A 19,321-nucleotide genomic window follows, 5' to 3' on the forward strand; every position below is an offset into this window, starting at 1 on the left:
ACACTTGCGTGGTCTCTCGAGGCACTATGCCCCCCACCCACCGGACCCCAGCTCGGACACTCAACAGAGGCGAGCCGTCCGCAGGCCGGTGGGGTCTCTTGGCAACAGAAACCACGGGAAGGATGCGAGAGCCTGGGGAGACGGGCTCCAGAGAGGGGCACGGGCGTCAGCAGCAAGCGTCGCCGTCACCGCAGGCACCCAGCCCCGGGCCTGACTTCCCGGCTCCCCACTTAGTCCAACGTTCCCATTCGTAGCTGAGGAAGGTGCTTCCTGGGGCGGACAGAGATGGGTGTGGCTGGGCTTTGTTTGGAAATACAGACGTACGGGATCAAACTTCTTAAATTTTTTTTACCTAAAAAATATGTATTTATTCAAGTCACGTCTGCACCCAACGTGGGGCTTGAACTCACGGCCCCAAGATCCAGAGTTGCTCGCTCCTCCAACAGAGCCAGACAGGCATCCCAAGATCCAATGTTTTAAATTCAAAATAAACTTGGTTGGGCTTTTTTCTTCTGGTTCGTCACGGTGGGAGGCGATGGGAGGTCTTCTGCTCTGAAAAGGGCCCACGGACACTTTTGGCGCCGCCCTGCTGCGGCTGGAAGGGGCTCCGGGGCCGGTGAGGGTGACCGTCTCTGAGTCTGGAGACAGCTGCTTCCGGGGAAAGCCACGGCAGGGAAGCGCACGTACGACAGACACTGGTGTTTTGTCGTTGGCGGCGCAAACATGTGAGACCGTTAACATTTTATCTCAAGAAATGAATGAAATCGAGCTTCTTTTACTTTCTATTGGACACATTCTTGCGGGGTCACTGCCAGGCCCTGATTCGTGGGCTGGAGTGCGGCACGCACCGTGGCTGGTTCTGGGCCGGTCGTGTGGGTGCAGGCGGTGACAACCCGTGACGAGTCGGTGTGACGGCCTTACCTGGCCCGCTTCGCTTGGCCTTCAGCTGTCCCAGCGTTTTCTCTAAGGAGGTCGCTTCTGCCGGGGGGGGGCTCCCTTGGCCTCCCCACTGGTGACATCTTCTCTTGGTCGGCACGTGAGGCGGGCACTAGCTTCCCGGCTCGGTCAAACACACGGCGTTCTCTGGCCGCCGTCCCACACACGTTTGGTAAGCAAGTCCCAGATCCCAGAAACGCCCTTGGACTCACAGAGTCACTGCTGCGGTTTCTTGCTGTCGTAGGGGAAGGTACGGGGCCTGCTGGGCTCGGGAAATGCGAGCTCCGGTGGAACCTTCCAGGACCGCAGAGGGAGGAGCTCCCCCTCCACGTGCGGGACGGACCCGGGTGTGTCGACGGGGCCCCTGCAAGACAGGCCAGAAAGGCAACAGACGCGCGGCTCTGCCGCTCTGGGAAAGGGGCCGTCGCGCCAGGAACCCGTGAGCAGAAGCATCTCTGGGACAGACGGAGACACGGAGCACAAGCAGAAACTGAGTCACGTCCTGCCCCCCAGGACGCCCATGTGAAGGAGGCTGGCACCTCCTCCAAGTTCCCAGGGATCCAAGGAGAGGGAATCCTGCGGGTCCCTTCCCGGATTGCAGTGGGTCTGCAGGGGGGTCCATTGGCTCCCGAGAGACATCCCCATCCTAATCCCCGGGATCTGCGGCCGTGCAAAGGAGAATTTTCGGGTGTGATTCAGTTAAAGACCTTGGCGCTGGGAGGTGGTCCTGGGTTACCCAGGGGTTACGGCGGTGGGGGGTGGACAGTGCAATCACAAGGCCCTTAGAAGGGGGGGGGAGGTAGAGGGGAAGAAGGAGGCAGAGGCGGGAGGGGGGTGTCCTCCGAAGGTGGAGTGGGGAAGGCAGTGACCTTGAGGAGGTGGGAAGGGCGAGGACGCAGAGGAGCCCACTGGAGCCTCCGGGAGGAAGGGGCTCAGCCGACACTTCGATTTTGGCAGAAGGAAACAGATCTCGGACTTCTGACCTCCAGAACCGGGAGACGGCAAACGTGGGCCGTCGGGAAGCCGCGCGTCTGTGGTCGATGGTGGCAGCGGCCCCAGGAAACTCATGCAGAGCCACATCCATCCTAACCTGCTGTGGCTTGGGTGGGAGTGAAGGTCCCAGGGCCCCGACGGCAGAGGAGGGATCTGCGGGCAGTGGGGTGGGGGGGGTGGGGGTGCCTGCCACGGCCCGCGGTGGCCCAAGTCCACGCCTCTCCAGGCCCCCTTCTAATTACCAACCCAGCCCCCAGGGATGTCTTGCCCAGAGGAGGTGCTCTGAGCAAACAGCCCTGGTTCCCGAAGGGCGTGTACCCCAAGGCCATTCAGTTAGTTTATTCAGAACCAGCCTTTTCTCGACTCTGTGTACCAGGTCCCAGCTCCGATGGAAATAAGTGGAGCCCAGCGGGGGCTTGAACTCACGACCCTGAGAGCAAGACCTGAGCCGAGATCAAGAGCCAATGCCCAACCGACTGAGCCCCCCAGGTGCCCCCCGAAAGGAATTCTCGATTCACCGAGCCGATGTGCGCCCGCCCCCTCCCCGGACCCCGATCTAGCGTACCTCGGTGGGCAGCCCTCCCACGCCACCTCCCCACGGCGTCCGCCGGCAAACCTGTCACCCCGGCCGATCCTGGGAGATGCCCGCCCCCCACATGTTATGGGACATAATGGCACGACTCTGATGTGACCCAGAGCAGATACCGCTTGGACAGTAAAGCCCCTCGGAGCAGTCGCGGAGCCAGAACAGGAGCCGAAGCCCGGCGGTGGCCTCGGTCCCCATCACCGCTGCCCTGGGGGGCTCGAACCTCGTCCGGACACAGAAAACGTGCTCACTTTGTCTGTTGCTCTTGGGGGATCCTACGCCCGTGTTTGTTCTAAACAAAACCCCGAACTGGGCAAATAAAACGAAACAATACGAAACCGCCTCGGCTCACCTCATTATACCAGCCGACGATGAGCTCCAAGTTGCCCACAAACTTCCGGAAGGTCTCACGCTGCGAGAACAGACTCTCGGCGCTGCTGGGGATCTCCTTCTGCTGCTGGAAGCCCAAGTACTTGACCTCTCTCAGGACTGCCACCAGCTGTCAGGCCAAGGAAGGTCACGGAAGAGGTCAGGGTGTCGCCCAGGGGTACGGCACTCAGCAGCACAAGGGAAGGTCGCTCCCCGGTCGCTCCCCGCCCCGGGCGCGTGCTCTCCTGCTGGCATTCAGGACACCAGACTCTCCCGGTCACCCCCGCCGGGCTCGCTGGACGCTCCGGAGATGTGCACGCCCGCGGGTCCCAGGGTGTCGTCCGTCTGCGTCTGTTCCCAGCTCAGCGACCTCCCCCAGCCCAAACCTCGCTCCCGCCCTCAGGCTCCGGTATCCACCTGCCCACCCAGTGCCTCCCTTCGGATGTCCAGCTGAGGGCTCAGCCCGCCGTGGCCCCGTCTCCGGGACGAGTCGGCTCTGCTTGTCTCCTCTGGCTGGTGGCCGTTCTGTCCCCCCAGCAGTCCAGCCCAGAAAGGCTGGGGCTGGTCCCGTCCTCCTCAACGACTCTGTTTCCAGCCCAGCTGGAGTCTCACAGTCTCACGGGCTCTATGAACAACGCCCAGTCGCCGCTCACGCCCTGGTCGCCGCCACGCTGGTCCGGGCCGCCACCTTCTCAGGGTCCGTCTCGTGGGTTATGGCAAAAGCCTCCTAACTGGTCTTCCCGCGCCGACGCCTGCCCAGCCCCCGCCCCAGCACCCGGCGGGGACCTGGACAGACACAGACCACATCAGGGCTCCCCTCTGCTCCCAAACTTGCCAGTTCTGGCCAGAACTAAGAACGGAAATGCGAGTGCCCTCCGCGGCCCTGGGCGCTCTCAGGGCCCCGCCCTCCGCCCTCCTCCCCACACCCCTCCTTTACCCCGTCTGCCAACATCCGAAACTCCAGCCTGTGCCCCTCCTCCAGCTCTGCTGAAGCCCCGGCTACCGACCCACTCGCCACCACCTCCCCAGCATTGCCTCCCGCTGCTTCCACACAAAGGTATACCCCTCCCACCCCTCCCCTGCTCCCTCTCCCTGTCTCCCTCCCTTCCGATCTCTCTCTCTCCCCCCACCCCCCTCCCGCAGTCAGAGGTTAGCTCCAGGAGGACAGAGACCTTTGTCTGTCTGGTTCACTAACTTATCCTAAGCGCATAGCCCGCGTAGGTGCTCAGTAAATATTTGTTGATCTTTACAAAGAATGAAATTCAGGGTGCCTGGGTGGCTCAGTGGGTTAAAGCCTCTGCCTTCGGCTCAGGTCATGACCTCAGGGTCCTGGGATCGAGCCCCGCATCGGGCTCTCTGCTCAGTGGGGAGCCTGCTTCCTCCTCTCTCTCTCTCTGCCTCTCTGCCTACTTGTGATCTCTGTCTAATAAATAAAATAAAAATCTTTTAAAAAAATCAAAAGAATGAATTTGTGTGGAAGAGGAGGTTTCAAAGGAACCTCCCATTAGCCTCCCTGATGTCGCCGCTGGGGATTGGAGCAGGGCAGGGGCCTCCATGCAGGAATCCGGGCCACCCCACCGCGGTCTCTGGGGCTCAGTTCAGTACCCAGGTTTCAGCCCTGGGACACGGGTCGCGCGGCTCACGCGTGAGTTCTCTCCACCTGGCCTGGCGTAACCAGAAGGCCCATTGTTCAGATCCTGCCAAGACCTCCCTCCAAGTGTTTCTGTCCGTCCTCCAACTGACGTTTCCCCTTGGGAGCCCATGAAAGGCGGACAAGCTTTGAGGCAGTGTCGTCACCGAAGCCACTCTCCGCAACGCTACTATCCTGTCTCATATCTTAAATACGTCCTGGACACTCTCTGATCCTTAAGGAATAAAACTTCAGCTAAGTAGGTCCCAGGCCTCAGCCGCCACAAGTCTGTGCTTCCGGAGAAGGGGCCCAGGCTCGGCGGCACCCGCGGGTGTGGGGGTCCTCCCACCCCCACCTGCCGAGGGGCCCTGGTCCCCGCGGGGCCTCGGACACGGACGCCTTCTGCGCCCCGCGGCGGGACGGCACCCACCTCTTTGCTGAAGTTGACCCGGATGAGGCTGGTGACGGGGTCCCGCTGTATCAGGGGCTGGCCCAGGTTGAAGTGGCAGTCCTGGTCCACGCCGGCCACCCACTGCTGGTAGGTCTTCTCGCGGTAGGCCCGCAGCAGCCCTATCATCTCGTCGTACTTCTCGTAGATGAGCTTGGCCTCCGAACTGGACATGACCCTGCCGTTGGTCAGACGGGGCGGTGAGGGGGCCCCTCGAGCGTCCTGCCGGCTCTCGGGGCCCCGGGAGAGCCCCACCCCTTTCCCACAGCCGCAGAGGCGTGACGCCCTGGGGGCCCCACGGCCGGTGCCCCGACTCACGGGTGCTCTACGTGCTTCAGGTCCCGCCTGGGCGCCTCCAGCCTCTCCTGCAGCTCCAGGCTCCACTTGAGCTGCCCGGCCACGGGGGGCATGTTCTTGTGGATCGGGGGGATGTGCCCGTCCGCAGAGGCCGCGAGCTGCGCGTCGTACAAGGTCTTGGTGTTGTCCAGCTCGGCATCAAACAGCTCCAGCATGACCGAGTACCTGGGCACGACCTCCACGAGGATCAGAGGCCGCTCCAGGAGGCCGCCGCACATGTGCAGGAGCTGGGGGAATGAGAGACACGCGTCGCCCAGGTCCCAGCATCGCCCCCACCTCGCGGTGGCCGGCACAAGGCGCAAGGCCAGACTTCAGGGGCGAGAACACCTGCCCCATCGGGACAGAGAACATCTAGGCCTCTGTGATTTTCACGTTGGCGTCTGCTGAGGCCCCAGGTACGTGGCTGCCCACCAACACCACGAAGTAGGTCTGAGGTCTGGAGACACTGCAGGCCCAGGAGAGGCCAGGCTGACCGGGTGGAGGGGGCATCGGGGTCTGGACCCAAGAAATGAGCTCGGAGGCCGAGGGTGGGAAGCCGGAGACGCAGCCCCCCGAGGACCGGAGGCAGTCCCAGACGGAGCCTGGGGACGTGTACAGGCCATGACCCTGGCGATTTGAGCCCAGGTTCCCTGAGTCCCTGAGGAACAGGGACAGCCCGTGTGCCCGGTCACGTGTCCTCTCCGGGAGAGGAAAGACTGGGCCTGCGGACCTGCCAGCTGGTTGCCGCTGACCTGGATTAGTCCGGGAGGCATCCCGGCACAGTTCTGAAAGCAGAAGCCGGGCCGAGGACCTCTCCAGGTAGCGGGTTCATCACCGTCACCGTCTAGGTCTGCTAGACAGGAGCAGTTGTTTGCAAACTGAGAAGCTGAGTAGAAGGGAGCTGCTTTATCTGGGTGTCTCGGTGGCGGCTGGAATCAGGTTGGGAATTTCCTAAAAGATCCCCACCCCAGGCCAGGGCGTGGAAGAGCCAAGGGGCAGTGCAGGCCCTGGGCTGGGCCTGACGGGGTGGAGATGGGGTCTTCCTAGAACCTGGAGAAAGAGAGTTCTGGAAGCTCCACGGCCAGCCCGAGGTCAGCCAGACCCAGGCCAGGAGAGCGGCCCTCCAGGCAAACGGGAGTCAATGGCACTCAGACCACACAGTCGCCCAGCCCTGAGTGCCTAAGGGCACCGGCCCCTGTCCTGGATTTGGCCCAGTTTTTGGTGTGAAGACTAGGACGGGTCCCCAAATGGCCTTTCGGGCAAGAGGGAGACGTGGCTGCAGAAAAAAAGACAAGAGATCTGCGGGTCCCCAAAAGCCAGGCAGGGCAGCTAGATGCTGGGAGAAACCGAACCCAGACGCTCTCAGCTCCCCTCACGGGTCTGGGGGACGCTCGGGGTCGCTGGTGCCGCTTCCTGCAAAAGCGACCTGTGCCCTGGCGAGAAAAAGGTGCATCTTGCGGGTTCGTGACCCTCCTGACGTTTTGTCGCCTGCTCCCCTCCCCTCTCTCACGTCTCCATGGTTTCCGGCTCCTGGCTCCTGGGACGAAAGCTCATTTTATTGTCCGCCAGGAGACCCTGCGGAAAATTGCTCTAGAGCTTTCCTGGCTGCGTGTGAATCCCTGACACCGAGAAGCGCATGGGGGCAGCTGGGGAACTTGCAGGGAACGGAGGCGGCGCTGGGACGGAGGGAGCCCCAGGGCCCGTCCTCATTAGGGCACGGGGTTGTGTCGAGTGAGCGAGGAAACGCGCCCGGGTCCGGGAGGGCGAGTCGCGCACTTGGAAGCCGGATTGAGGCCAGTAATAGGAGGGGATGAGCTCCCTGTGAAGGCCGAGGGGCAGGCTTAGCTCCCGGTGGATGGGGTGTGGGGCGTGGTCCTGCGGGCGCCTGGGGGTCGGGGGGGGGCTTCCTCCCAGCCACCTCGCCCCTCGGAGTGCTGCCCCGACCCCTGATCACGAAGGCAACGGGCTTGTTGGTTTGGCCCCCACAGCCCAGATCCTTGCCCTGGACTAGACAACAGCACCAAGTCAGAGCCCACGGGTGGGGAGTGTGGGGGTGCTGCGTCCTCCGCTGCCCCCTTTACCCGCTTACAGGACATGAAGCAGGCTATCCGCCCCCCTCGCCCGCCCTCGGCGAGCTCCCACGCGATCTTTCAGTTTCGAGACCCCATCACAGTGGGGAGGTGGGGGGGGGGTCTTTCCAGGTTACAGGCCTGGCTAGAAATCTGTGCTCGGGGACCTTCCACACGGGCAGCCTTGGAGCTCTGTGACCCCAGGACACCGCCCCTCCCGCAGCTGGAGCCAGTTCCCTCCACGGGGAAAGCTCGGAAGCACCTACTGTGTGTCCAAATCAAGTGCCTGCCCCCAGGGAGTTGATAATCTAGTCGGGAAGACAACGGATGCGGAGAGATCAGTACACACCTGGGGAGGGGGGCCGGCAGGTAGCTATGGATGGGGAAGGCCTCGCCTGCCTGTGAGGTGGCCGGGGCAGCTGCTTGGGGGGAGGGGCGTTCCAGAGGAGGGAACGACATTGAGGTGCTGTGGGGGTTTTCACTCACTGGTGCTCCGCCGGGAGGACCAACACTATCTCAAACCCAGCTGCTCCTTCCAAGGCAGACTCTCAAGTTCCCTTGTATTTGCATTTTTAAAAAAACGATGTCTAAAAAACAAAGGAATGTCCTGGCATCTGTGTTGGGGAGATCCAGAAAGACGGCCAGTACCCTGAGCTGCCCAGGCCATGCCCACTGCCTTCCTGCCTGGCCAACTCGGGGATGGTCTTCCGTCCTCGCTCCCCTGCGAACCGGCGGACTGTGTGGCCCTGGGCAAGCGTCTTGACTTGTTCAAGCAAAAATGGGATGGATAATGTAGGTAACGAGCTTAGCACACGGCCTGGGACCCAAGGTCCAATAATAATCATGGGGCGTCTCCTGTGGGCACCAAACTGCCCGCAGCAACCGAGGCTTTGCCAAGCGAAGGGACGAGGCAGCTCAGACCTACTGAGCGACCTGGTCGGAAAACACGTGTTAACACTAGGCAGATGGACAAAAGCCACTCACGTACGTATATATATCCACTCATTTGAATGTTCAGTCCCTGTTCTCGACATGAACCGCAGATCCGTCTCCTGGGATCCTCCCTTGGTGGTTTGTCCAGGGCAAGGCAGGCCAGAGAAATGCAGGAGGAAGGGTGGGGCTGGGGCAGTAGGGAGCGGCGGGGACTGCGGCACGCCGGCCTGCCCAGCTCCTCACGATCTAACCAGCTCGGCCGGAGGCAGTTGCCGCCTTGCTGCTGCTTTCCCAATGGCTCACAAGGTCAAACTCGCACATACTCGTGTATCGGCATCTGTGTTTCTCTCTTGAGCTGATGGTCTCCAGGAGGTCCAGTGCATTCTGACCATCTCTTTTCAACCATCTCTTCTATAACATCGTTTCCTTTTTTCTCAGTAAAAGTGCTGCATGCTTTACGCTCGTAACTTGGGACAGTATAGAAAAACACCCACAAAGGGCGACAAGCCCCGGCCAGCCCGCCGCCACCCAGAGGCGGCTCCCCAGTAAGAGTGTTGGGCGACTTGCAGGGTCTCGCGTGTCAAAAGAGGGTGCAAATGCGACTCAGCGGGTCAAAGAGGGTCCGGGCTGTGTTTTCATGGCAACTGTGCCTCTGACCTTTGGTGCCTTCCAGCAGGGGAGCGGTGAGTGAGGACGAGGGGACACCCGTACGAGTGAGAAGCAGTGAAGCCACGGTCCCCTTACCCTCATTCCCTCTCCTGACTCTACGAGGAGGCCACTGAACCCAGCAGAGCCCCCCCCCACGACGGCCGCACCACCCGGTCCGCCCTGGGTGGCCCCCGGAGGACGGCTCGCAGCCTGCAGGCCCCGGCCCACACCGACCTTCGCACCGGACTCGATAGAGCTGCAGTCGTCGAACGCTTGGCAGAAGATCGTGGCCAGCCGCCTGTCCAGGTCTTGAATTTTGGTCTCAAAATCCGCGTAATCTTCGTCGAAACTCTGAAAGTGAATTAAAACCGGTAATCAGTTGTTTGTTTGTTTGTTTGTTTTGCCTGGTGGTCAGCACGCAAAGCCGGGGGTGGGGTGCTCTCTCGGACCTTCCCCCCGCATGACGGCAGGTTTCGGGGCTCTGCCTGAGGGAGTTCACGGTCATGGGGACCGCCCCTCGGGCAGCTGGTTTCGGGGACGTCTTCAGGACGTGACCCCCACTCCCTCCACGTGCCCCCCACTCCTGGGGCATCTGACATAGGTCCAGCCAAGCCTCCTCCCCACCCCCGACTTACCGAATCTCCAGGGTCCAAGGGGTCATATTTGCATTCGGCAAACACCTTCACCAGCTCGAAGACCTCATCGTAAATCTGCGTGACCATGCTGCCGAGGATGTTCCCCCTCACGCCCCCGAGCTCGATCTTCTCCAGCTTCAGAAACTCAATAGCTGTTTTATAAAGATCCTGGTGGAGGAAAAAGGAACCCAGGAACCTTCTTAACTCAACCCAGCAGGTCAGTCACTGCCCCCCAGCGGGGAGGAGCCAGGGAGTGAGAACGGGCCACCGAGCCGGGCCACCCGGCAGCAAGGTGGGGGGGGGACACCCTGTTTATTTCTGTCCTCTGAAGTCCTTTCTGGAACAGCAAGGGGACGGAAGCGGGGGCCCCGCGAGACCTCGCCAAGCTGTGAACACGGAGAAGGGGGAGACGAGGCGGGGCTCTCGTCCGGACCCCACTCTGCCCGCAAGCCCCCTCTACACAGACCCGCTCTCCGGGGGCCCCCCGGTCCGCAGCTGTGGTGCGAAGCCGTCGGAACCGCGGGAGGTTCCTCATGTCGGACCCCGCGCCAAATCCTCTGCTTCCTGGAGGGCCCTCGGCACCCAGACCCGGCCCCGACGGCGATCGGAAAGGGTCCCCCCTCCTGCAGGGGACGCCCGACGGAGGCACCTCCAAGTCCTACTTCCTCCGACCTGGGGCTTTTGCCTCGTCTCCTCCTGGAAGCGTCTCCTGCTCTCTGGGCCCCGGGAGGTGCTTTCCTTTCCGGAACTCTACGCGCTCCTCCTCTGGCGTTTCATCACATCCGGTGCCCTCACACGTTACCCCCTGCGTCTGTGTGAGGCTCCCGTTTCCCAATCTGGATCCCCAAGGCTCCTTGGGGACCCCACGTGGGATGCTCGCGTGGTCTCACGCCACGCCCCTCAGCCAGCGCCGGGCCAGGGGCCCTCGTCCCCTAGTGCCATCACCAGAGCAGACCCAACGAGAAGCAGCCGCAGGGTCGCACGCCCTGAGCTCGGGGCTCGTGCTGCCGTAGGAGGGAGGGGACAGCCGGGCGACCTCCTTTCCCAGCCAGCTCGCCCCGACGCAGGACCTGGGAGCCCTGGGCACGAGGAACGCTGTGATGCGAATTTGCCGTCCTAAGTGGGCCCGGTCCACCTGCCCGCGGCTGTGGAGACCAGCCAGGCCCGCCCAAAGCCACTGCAGAGGGCGGAGACCACGGGAATAAACCAGTGCTCCAGGATTCCGGGGTGATTTTCCCCTTCCCACGGTGTGAGTAGTCTGTGTGCAAAGGTTAAACAACCACACAGAAGATCACAAGCAAAAAGCAAAACCCTCTCGTCCTGCCCACGCGTTTGTGCCGCGGCGCCTGCCCGGCTCCTCAGCTGTGGTCTTGAACCAGTTAAACATGTTCATTTGCTCTGTGTCCGTCCATGTATCTGACAGTCCTTCCGCAGGGTCCTGCCCCTCCCCCGCCCGCACTGGCCCTAACCGAGCCCGCGAACCCTCACCCACGGCCACCCAGCTTCCTGGCGATGCCCGTGTAATTCGCCATCAACAAGGCATGGGCTGGGGGAGAAGCTTCCCCAGATGGGCCACTTTTGTTCTTTGCCGACAACTCCGGGCAGGGAGGAGGCCGGCCCCTGACTCGGTTTCCCCAAAGTGCGGACGCTTGGGTGTGGCTTTCATACTCCTGACGGGAAGAAAAGGGCGTGGGGCGCGGACGGGAGACGCAGCTCTGCCGAGGTCTGCCTGAACCTCGCTTCGCCTTTACCTCAATGGTCTGGATGCGACGGAAGAAGTCATTCATCCTGGAGAAGGCCAGAGCAGAAGGGAACTCCCAGGGCACCGGCTTCTTGTCCTACAAGAGAGACAGGAAGGAGGCGGCCGTGTGGGCCTCAAACCTCCCCGCAGTCGCCCGCGGGACCGGCGCCCACGGGTCCTTGATCGTGCTCTGAAACCAGGCCTGACCTTAAAGAAAAGCTTCATGTTTGTGCAGCAGAAATCGTAGGTGCGGTAGAGCTCCTTCAGAATGCTCACGGACAGAGAGATGCTGCCCAGAACCTCCTCCGTCTCTCCCTGCAAGCCTTTCAGAACCTCTTCTGGGCTCAGGAAAGTGCGCGTCTGGGCAGAGGAGAAGACATCGCGTGGTCTACACGAGCCCTCTGGGGTGATGTCCAGGCCGGCCGCTGGCAGGCCGCTCAGCAGACTACAAACAGCCCGACCTGGGGCCCACGGTCTGCTCCTTCGGACATGTCAGCTGTCCCTGAGGTCCACGTCCCGACCAGTCCGCAGCTGCCGGGCTGTTCCCAGGAGGCTGGGCTGCCTCCCTGCCTGGCCCCGCAGTGCGCCCCGCTACAGCTGCAGCAGAGACAGATTCTGATCCCAGATGACTGGGAGCACCCCCAGCCCGGGAAATCCAGTCCTGCCCGGGGCGCCAGGATCCCGCCCACCGTGCCCTCCAGGCAGCAGGCACCATTTCCACACACGCAGGCAGGGCACACGCAGACACTCGCGGCCGGGAAGGCGGGCGCTTGTGAAAAGGGAGGGAGACAGGGAGTCTGTGCTGCGGGAGACAGGAGGCAGCTCGGTGTCGCCGCAGAGAAACCCCACGACCCTGGCCGCGCGCTTTCCTCCTACCTCCCAGGGCGGGGCCCCTCGGCTGACACTGCCCGTCTGCAGCCCCGGGGGGCCCAGTCTTGGCCTGTTTTTAAACTGCCCAGGAGGGGCGCCCGCGTGCCGTTGTTGGGATCCCAGAGTCCTGGGATCGAGTCCCGTGTCGGGTTCTGTGCTCAGTGGGCTGCTTGGGCTTTCTGTCCCTCTGCTTCTCCCCCTGCTCAAGAGCACAGGGCTCTCTCTCCCTCCCTCTCCCCCCCAAATAAATAAAATAAATCTTAAACAATTAAACAAACAAACAAACTGCCCAGGAACACAGGCAGCGGGGAAGCCGAGCAGAAAGGGAGAGGCACCCGTCGGGAGGAGAGGGCGGCGTGGCGGGCGGGTTACCATCTCGATGATCTGGTTGCAGAACTCCTGCAGGAGGACGATGACCCTGGAGGGCGTGTTGTAGTGCTCGGACGTGGCCCAGATGAAGCAGATGGTGTAGAGAACCTTCACGATAAAGGTCGGGAGCTGCGGGGAGACGGGCGCGCGTGCACTCTCCGCCCCCTGCGGCTCCGGGTCGGCGGGGGAGGGGGGGAGGCAGTCCCCTGGACCACGCAGCCCCTCCCGGCCAGGAAGCCCACAGCCCCCGCGCCCCTAAGACACCAGACCAGCCCCTACGAGCGGCGGTCCTCGGGCCGGCGCACCGTTGTGAAGTCGGCCTGCTCCATCTCCTCCAGCAGGACCCGCAGAGGCTTCAGGTACAGAACGATGTCGCTGGCCTCCTTCAGGCCTGCACGGAACGAGGACCAGGGCTCGCGCACCTCTGGTGGTCAGAGATGGGGTCGGGCGGCCCCGTGTGCACGGACACCTGCTCCCTAAAGACCCAGGACCTTCCCCAGAGGAAGCCGCGTGTGGGCAGCCCCACCCCCCCAAAGGCTCCCGCTGCTTCCCCCACTCACCGTCCATGACGTTCATGTACACGTTTTGCAGGGCTGGCCAGTAGCAGCTCCTGGCTTTTTCCAGGATCTCAACTATTTTGTTCACTTTGGGCCTGTTCAGCTGACACAGAGAACAGGAACATGAGCCTCTCCAGAGGGACTCAAAGACCCCACGCAAAAGGCACCTGACCCCATGGCCGCTGGAGCCCAGGACTTCCCCTCTGGGATCCTGGGGGCCCGTGCAGAGGGGTGCACGGCTTAGGAATCGGCCTGGCCGGCCCGTGGGCCCTTGGCTGCCGAGCCACAGAGGCCGGGTCACCGCCGGGGGGTGGGGAGACGGTCACCTGCTCGTGGATGTATTTGAGATTCATCAGCCGAGCGTCCCAGAACTCAAACTCCACTCGGGGCAGGGGGTGGAGGCCGTCCAGCAGGGGCTGGGCCGAGTCCTTGCTCAGCACGTCCCGGATCTGGTGCGACCAGTCGATGATGATGGTTTCGATGGCGTGCAGCAGCGAGTTGTCCAGAGCAGAGGGGATCCTGCGGCAGGTGGGGGGGTGGGCAAGATGCTCTCCCAGCCGCAGGGATGGGTCCTGCCAGCGCTGCCCTCCCCGGCGGCCCTGGGGGCAGCAGACCCCATCTCGCCCCCGTCCCACGCTGCGCACAGCCACCCCGGGGAGGCTGGGGAAGTGCCCAGATCCAGCTCAGGGAGGCCAAGCGTGGCATGAAGCCCACGTCCATGGTCGCTCTCCTGGCCGTCCTTACTGGGGTCACACAGGCACATGCGGGGGGGGGGGTCCACGGACCACTCCCAGTGGAGGACCTGCCTGCACAGTGAGCCCCCCAGGGGCCGTCCCCCCCGATGTGTATACACGGAACACAGTGCCACCGGGCAGCCGCTCCAAGAGCCCCACACTCTAGCCAGCTGCAAACGGAGGTCGGGCAGGTGCGGGGGGGGTGCGGAGTCCTTGTGCGTCCCGGGGCCTCCGGGATGGCACCACTACTACTTAGATTCACAGTCTCTACCTGCTGAAAACCCCTTCTGCACCCCTCAGTGCCCCTCAGCACCCACGTCCTAAATCTGGATGCCCCCTTTCCTGGCTGTGTGATACCGGCTGCTGGGCGTGTGACTGGTGCCCGGACTGGTGCCTACCACACATGATGGGGGAGGGGCTCCAGTAGCTCTTCCTGTCCTGCCCACGTGCCTTTGACCTCAGACTCAGCCAAACCGCACGGTACCGTCTGCCCTCTCGTGTTTCCTCCCTGGGGGGTCAGGGGTCAGCGACTCTTCCAGCCGGCAAGGAGCCTGGGCTGGGCCGCCTACCTCTCCATGGACTCCAGCGTGCCGTCCAGACTCCCCAGGTGCTCGGGGATGGGCAGCAGGGTCTTCCCTTTGATCTTGCCCCCCATCACAAACATCTCGTTCTTCAGCTTGTGCACTTGCTTCACGATGTCTTCCGAGACCACCCGAGGCCAACCGCTCAAGTTTTCGCTTTGGTTTAACAGAGAGTAGAGCACCTGGAGGGGAACGGCTCCTTACGCACGCCCAGGCCTCCTCCGACCCGGTGGCTCCCAGGAGGAACTCGGAGCCCTCGGTGCCTGGAACCCTCCCAGAGAAACGGAGTCCATGCCAGATGGAGGCGTGGCCAGGAGGGGCCTGCAGACGCAGGGCGATGGCCCAGCAGCAAAGCCACCTCTGAGAAGGGAGCCCCAGGTGTCCGAGCAGTGACTCACAGGGCTTGCTGAAAGCAGGTGGCCCGTGCTGCCTTGGAGGGCTGTTAGGGGCCAAGCCGGGCCCCCCAGGTTTGCATGTTGAAGCCCCAACCCCAGCCCTTCTGGCTGTGGCTCTCTTTGGAGATAAGCCTTTCAAGAGGGGACTAAGTTAAAATGAAGCCCCATGAGTGGGCCCAAACCCCATGTGACCGGTGTCCTTATAAGGAGAGGTGTGGACACAGACAGACAGAGGGACAACCAGGTGAGGATGTGGGGAGGAGACAGTGTCTACCGGCCCAGGAGAAAGGCTATAGAAGGAACGGGCCCTGCCCTCGCCTGGGTCTGGGACCTCCACCCCCAGGACTGTGGTCCCTTGTCGCAGCAGCCCCAGCAGACTCACACGGATGCCCGAGCCCTCCCGCTCCAGGCCGGCCAGGCTCCTCTTCCCAATGCGAGGGCAGGCTGGCCGGAGTCCTCACTCTAAGTCTCAGAGCTGGGGAACCCATCTACCGGAACCAAGCGACTCCCACCCTCTGGCGCTGCGGGCAGGGGCCGTGCCTGGGGCACTCTGAGCTCCTAAGGAGACCGTGCTTAGTCTCGGCACTGGCTGGGGCTTCTCAGCCCTCGGGGGCACAGCACCGCCTGCCGGTCTGGTCGAATGCGGTGTGTCTGCACACTAGGGCCTCTGACCCGCTTCCAGGGAGCCCAACGCTGCTGGCCCGTGGGCTGCAGGGCTCTAGGCCACTCACCGACGGGGCGAGGAACAGAGATGGTTCCCCAGCACGGCCGCCCCCCGGGCACCCACCTCCTCCACGACGGCGATCAGCTGTTCCACGGGCGCCGGGCTTATGTCCCCGTAGATGAGCTGGTCCTTGTAGGTGTTCTTACTGATGTTCTCCCGTCCCTTCTTGATGAAGTAGACCCCCTTGGACTTGAGGGAGGCGGGGAAGCCCAGGCAGGGGACGATCATGCCGGCGGGACTGAGCGTCAGCACCAGAACCAGGACGTCCGGCTTCTCGAAGAACTCGGTGAATAAGGCCATGTTCTCCTCGGCCCCGATCAGCTTGCTCCACTTGTCCGGCTTGAACTTCAGAATGAGGGACGCAATGCCCTCTAAGTACTCCAGCCTCACATCCGGCGTGATGGTCATTGTGGCCTTACAGCGCGGTCAGCTGCCCGGTGCCCAGAGACGCTGACGCAGCCCGCGTCCGGGGGGCTCACTCCCTGCCCGTCTCCGGAGCCACTCGAAGCCTCTGACCCGACCAAGCCAGGCGACGGGGTCCCCTTCGAATGGCTGCTCTTCCGCTGGGCGTGGGCTGGGGGCAGGGAGGGACATGGGGGTCCTGGCTGTCTGCCCTGGCTGGACCGTCGTGGCCCTGGGGCGAGTGGTGGCGTGTGCTCGCGTGAGAGGTGACCGGGAAGTTAAGAGCGGGGAAAGCTGGGGAGAAGGGAGGCCAGGAGACGGTCGCAGCCAGGGGGTCCCCGGGTAGGGCGCGGGGGGAGGCCAGACAAGAGCAGCGTCAGGTTGAAGGGTCCCGGGGAAGGCGGCGCACACCCCCGGGGCACGGGCAGAGCCCAGAAGGATCTCCCCTCCCACGGGGAAAGGCTCACCCGCTGTAGACGCTGTTTCAGTCGTCGGCAGGGCCAACGGACAGGCAGCTCCTGCCCAGACCGGGAAGGAAAATGGCTCCCTTTCCTGAAGGGGCTCCAACTGCCAACTTCCGTGGGTCCTCTCAGCACCTGGGGCTTCTAGAACCTTCCCCTCGGGACCTGAGGGACCTGTGGGGGTGCGGCAAGCAAGCAAGGCTCCGCGGCCCGCCGCAGTGGGGAGGCTCTCGGACTGTAATATTTTTAAATTTAATTTTATTATTATTATTTTTAAAGATTTTACTTATTTATTTGAGAGAGAGCCAGAGCCCGTGAGCATGAACGGGGGGAGAGGCAGAGGGGGAGGCAGATTCTCTGCTGAGCTGGGAGCCCGATGCGGGGCTCCATCCAGGACCCTGGGACCACGACCGGAGCCGAAGGCAGACGCTTCACCGACGGAGCCACCCAGGTGCCCTCGACTGTAATATTTTTTAAACTCAGTTGAACCATCTTTTTGCCTTTGAACTGGAGCGTTCAGTCCACTTCCAATTCCTGTGACCCACACGCGCTGGGATTTACGTCTATTATCTTACCGAGTTCTCCTTTCTCGCCTGCTTCTGATTTATACAATTATTATTATTTCGTCCCCTCTCGTTACCTTGGTTATCATACATCTTTTATGTTTCTCTTTACAGGCACGGAGACGTTGTAACATGCATCCGACTTACCCCACACTAATACTCACTGCAACCGGTAACGAAATTCAGAAAACAATTTCCACTTACAATAACATCAGAACGATTCTGCTCACGATTTCATTTATACGGGCATCAGAAAGAATAAAATACTTAGGGTTGAATTTTAAGTTTATTTTCTATTTTTATTTTATTTTTTAGTATTTTATTTATTTATTTGAGGGAGAGGGAGAGGGAGAGCGCGAGAGGAGAGAGGTCAGCGGGAGAAGCAGGCTCCCCGCCGAGCAGGGACCCTGATGTGGGATTCGATCCTGGGACTCCAGGATCATGACCTGAGCCGAAGGCCGTCGCTTAACCAACTGAACCCCACAGGTGACCTACTTAGGATTAAATTTTAAAAGGAAGCGCGGCACTTGCAAGCTGAAGACCACGAAACGTCGCTGAAAGAAATGGAAGCCGTGGGAGCATGAAAGGGCATCCCACGTTCACAGCTCCGACGACGTCCTCTGGTTAAGATGATGAGGCTCCTGAGACTTACCTGTGACCGATCCAGAGTCAGCGAAGTCCCAGCCGACATCCCAGCCCCCTTCCCTGCGGAGACGGGAATGCCGGTCCTCCCAAGGAGAGCCAAAACGATCTTGAAGAAGAACGAGATTGGAGGGCTCACGCTTCCCGACGCTTCCCGAGCTCAGCACCTCCCATCAGACCGCGGGAGTCCGGACGGAGAGCTGCTGGCGCGGGGCTGGGCGTCCCGATCCCTGGACCGGAACGGAGGGCCCAGGAGTCACCACAGTTATGGGCAGCTGGTGTGAGACGGGGGTCCCAGGCCGGTCCAGCGGGGCCAGAGCAGGCTTTCCAAGAGATGGCGCTGGGACAAGCGGATGCCCACACTCACCCCTACCTCACGCCACCTACAAAAATTAACTAAAACTGGACTGAAGACCCGTGAGAGCCGCAACCAGAAAACCCTCCCAATAAGACCAACAAGTAGATTTCCACAACCTTGGAGCAAGCAACAGTTTCTTTCTTTCTTTCTTTTTTTAAAGATTGTATTTATTACTTGACAGAGAGAGACACAGTGAGAGGGGGAGCACAAGCAGGGGCAGCGGGAGAGGGAGAAGCAGACTCTCCACCGAGCAGGGAGCCCGATGTGGGGCTTGATCCCAGGACCCTGGGATCATGACCCCAGCCAAAGGCAGATGCGTAGTGACTGAGCGCCCCAGGCGCCCCGAAGCAGTGGTTTCTTAAGACAGGACACCGAAAGCACGAGATCGAAGAAAATAATGGGTAAGTGGGGCATCATGGAAATTAAAAATCGGGGGGCTTCAAGGGGCACTATAAAAAAAGTGAGAAGACCACCCACAGAATGGGGGCAAGTATTTTCACGTTTTCTAACTGACAGGGGACTGGTACTCAGAATACATAGTAACTCGTAACGCAATATAGGAACACCGGGGCGCCTGGGTGGCTCCGTTGGTTAATCGTCTGCCTTTGGCTCAGGTCAGGACTCATGGTCTCAGGGTCCCGGGATCGAGCCCGCATTGGACTCCCTGCTCAGCGGGGAGTCTGCTTCTCCCTCTACCTCTGCCCTTCCCCCACCCCCGCTCATGCTCTCTCTCTGAATAAATAAAATCTGTAAAAGTAATAATAATAATAAAAATACAAACAATATAATGCGAAATGGGCAAAGGGCATAGATCAACTTTTCTCCAAGACACACAAATGGCCTGTAAGCACATGAACAGGTATTCACATCATTAGCTGTCAGGGAAGGAGCTCGTGTACGGCTCCCGGAGCCACCGAAGCCGTCGAGACAGGAGTTCCCATCACCCAGCCCTCTGGATGAGCCCTGCCCTTGCAGCACGTGGCACTGTGTCTGGGCCCCGGCAGGTCTTCTGTAAGTATCACTGAGGGAACAAAGGCTCTGAGAAGTCCCGCTGCAAGGAGGTCTGTTGAACGCCATCCAACCCAGTATTCGCGGTGCCCTTCTTCCCTTGGCGACCCATCGGTTGTGTGAAGCGCTAGATCCAGGTCTAGGCGGACTGGTGTCCATACGATTGTGCTTCCCTGGGGTCTGTGTCCCTGAGACACAAAGATCAAATGTCTCCTGCTGAAATCGTGGATGTGCAAGGGGTTCAGGGAGCTGTCCCCCTCGCCCTCGAACCCCCGCCCTGGGCTGCAGGGTGGGTGCTGTGCCTGCTGTGAAGGAGGGACGCGTGGGTGACCT

General features: G+C 61.5%; 1 protein-coding gene across 10 annotated transcripts in view; it reads right to left on the reverse strand.

Moving 5' to 3' along the window:
* Positions 1–16,531, reverse strand: part of DNAH17 (dynein axonemal heavy chain 17) — a 92,566-nt gene extending 76,035 nt beyond the window's left edge. For 4 of the 10 annotated variants that reach the window (XM_032321863.1, XM_032321862.1, XM_032321864.1 and 1 more), the window contains exons 1-14: positions 16,424–16,531; positions 15,618–16,128; positions 14,424–14,617; positions 13,447–13,639; positions 13,124–13,223; positions 12,869–12,954; positions 12,567–12,692; positions 11,532–11,684; positions 11,335–11,421; positions 9,584–9,751; positions 9,183–9,299; positions 5,281–5,546; positions 4,945–5,140; positions 2,868–3,014 (exon numbers count right to left, since the gene is read on the reverse strand). In XM_032321863.1, coding sequence (XP_032177754.1) covers positions 2,868–3,014; positions 4,945–5,140; positions 5,281–5,546; positions 9,183–9,299; positions 9,584–9,751; positions 11,335–11,421; positions 11,532–11,684; positions 12,567–12,692; positions 12,869–12,954; positions 13,124–13,223; positions 13,447–13,639; positions 14,424–14,617; positions 15,618–15,962 — 2,178 coding nt within the window. In that variant the 5' untranslated portion in view covers positions 15,963–16,128; positions 16,424–16,531. The other 6 variants (XM_032321867.1, XM_032321865.1, XM_032321866.1 and 3 more) reach the window with 6 other exon arrangements.
* Positions 16,532–19,321: the final 2,790 nt, after the last annotated feature.

The sequence above is a fragment of the Mustela erminea genome, chromosome 18, assembly GCF_009829155.1.
Source record: "Mustela erminea isolate mMusErm1 chromosome 18, mMusErm1.Pri, whole genome shotgun sequence".
In the NCBI taxonomy this organism is placed as follows: Eukaryota; Metazoa; Chordata; class Mammalia; order Carnivora; family Mustelidae; genus Mustela; species Mustela erminea.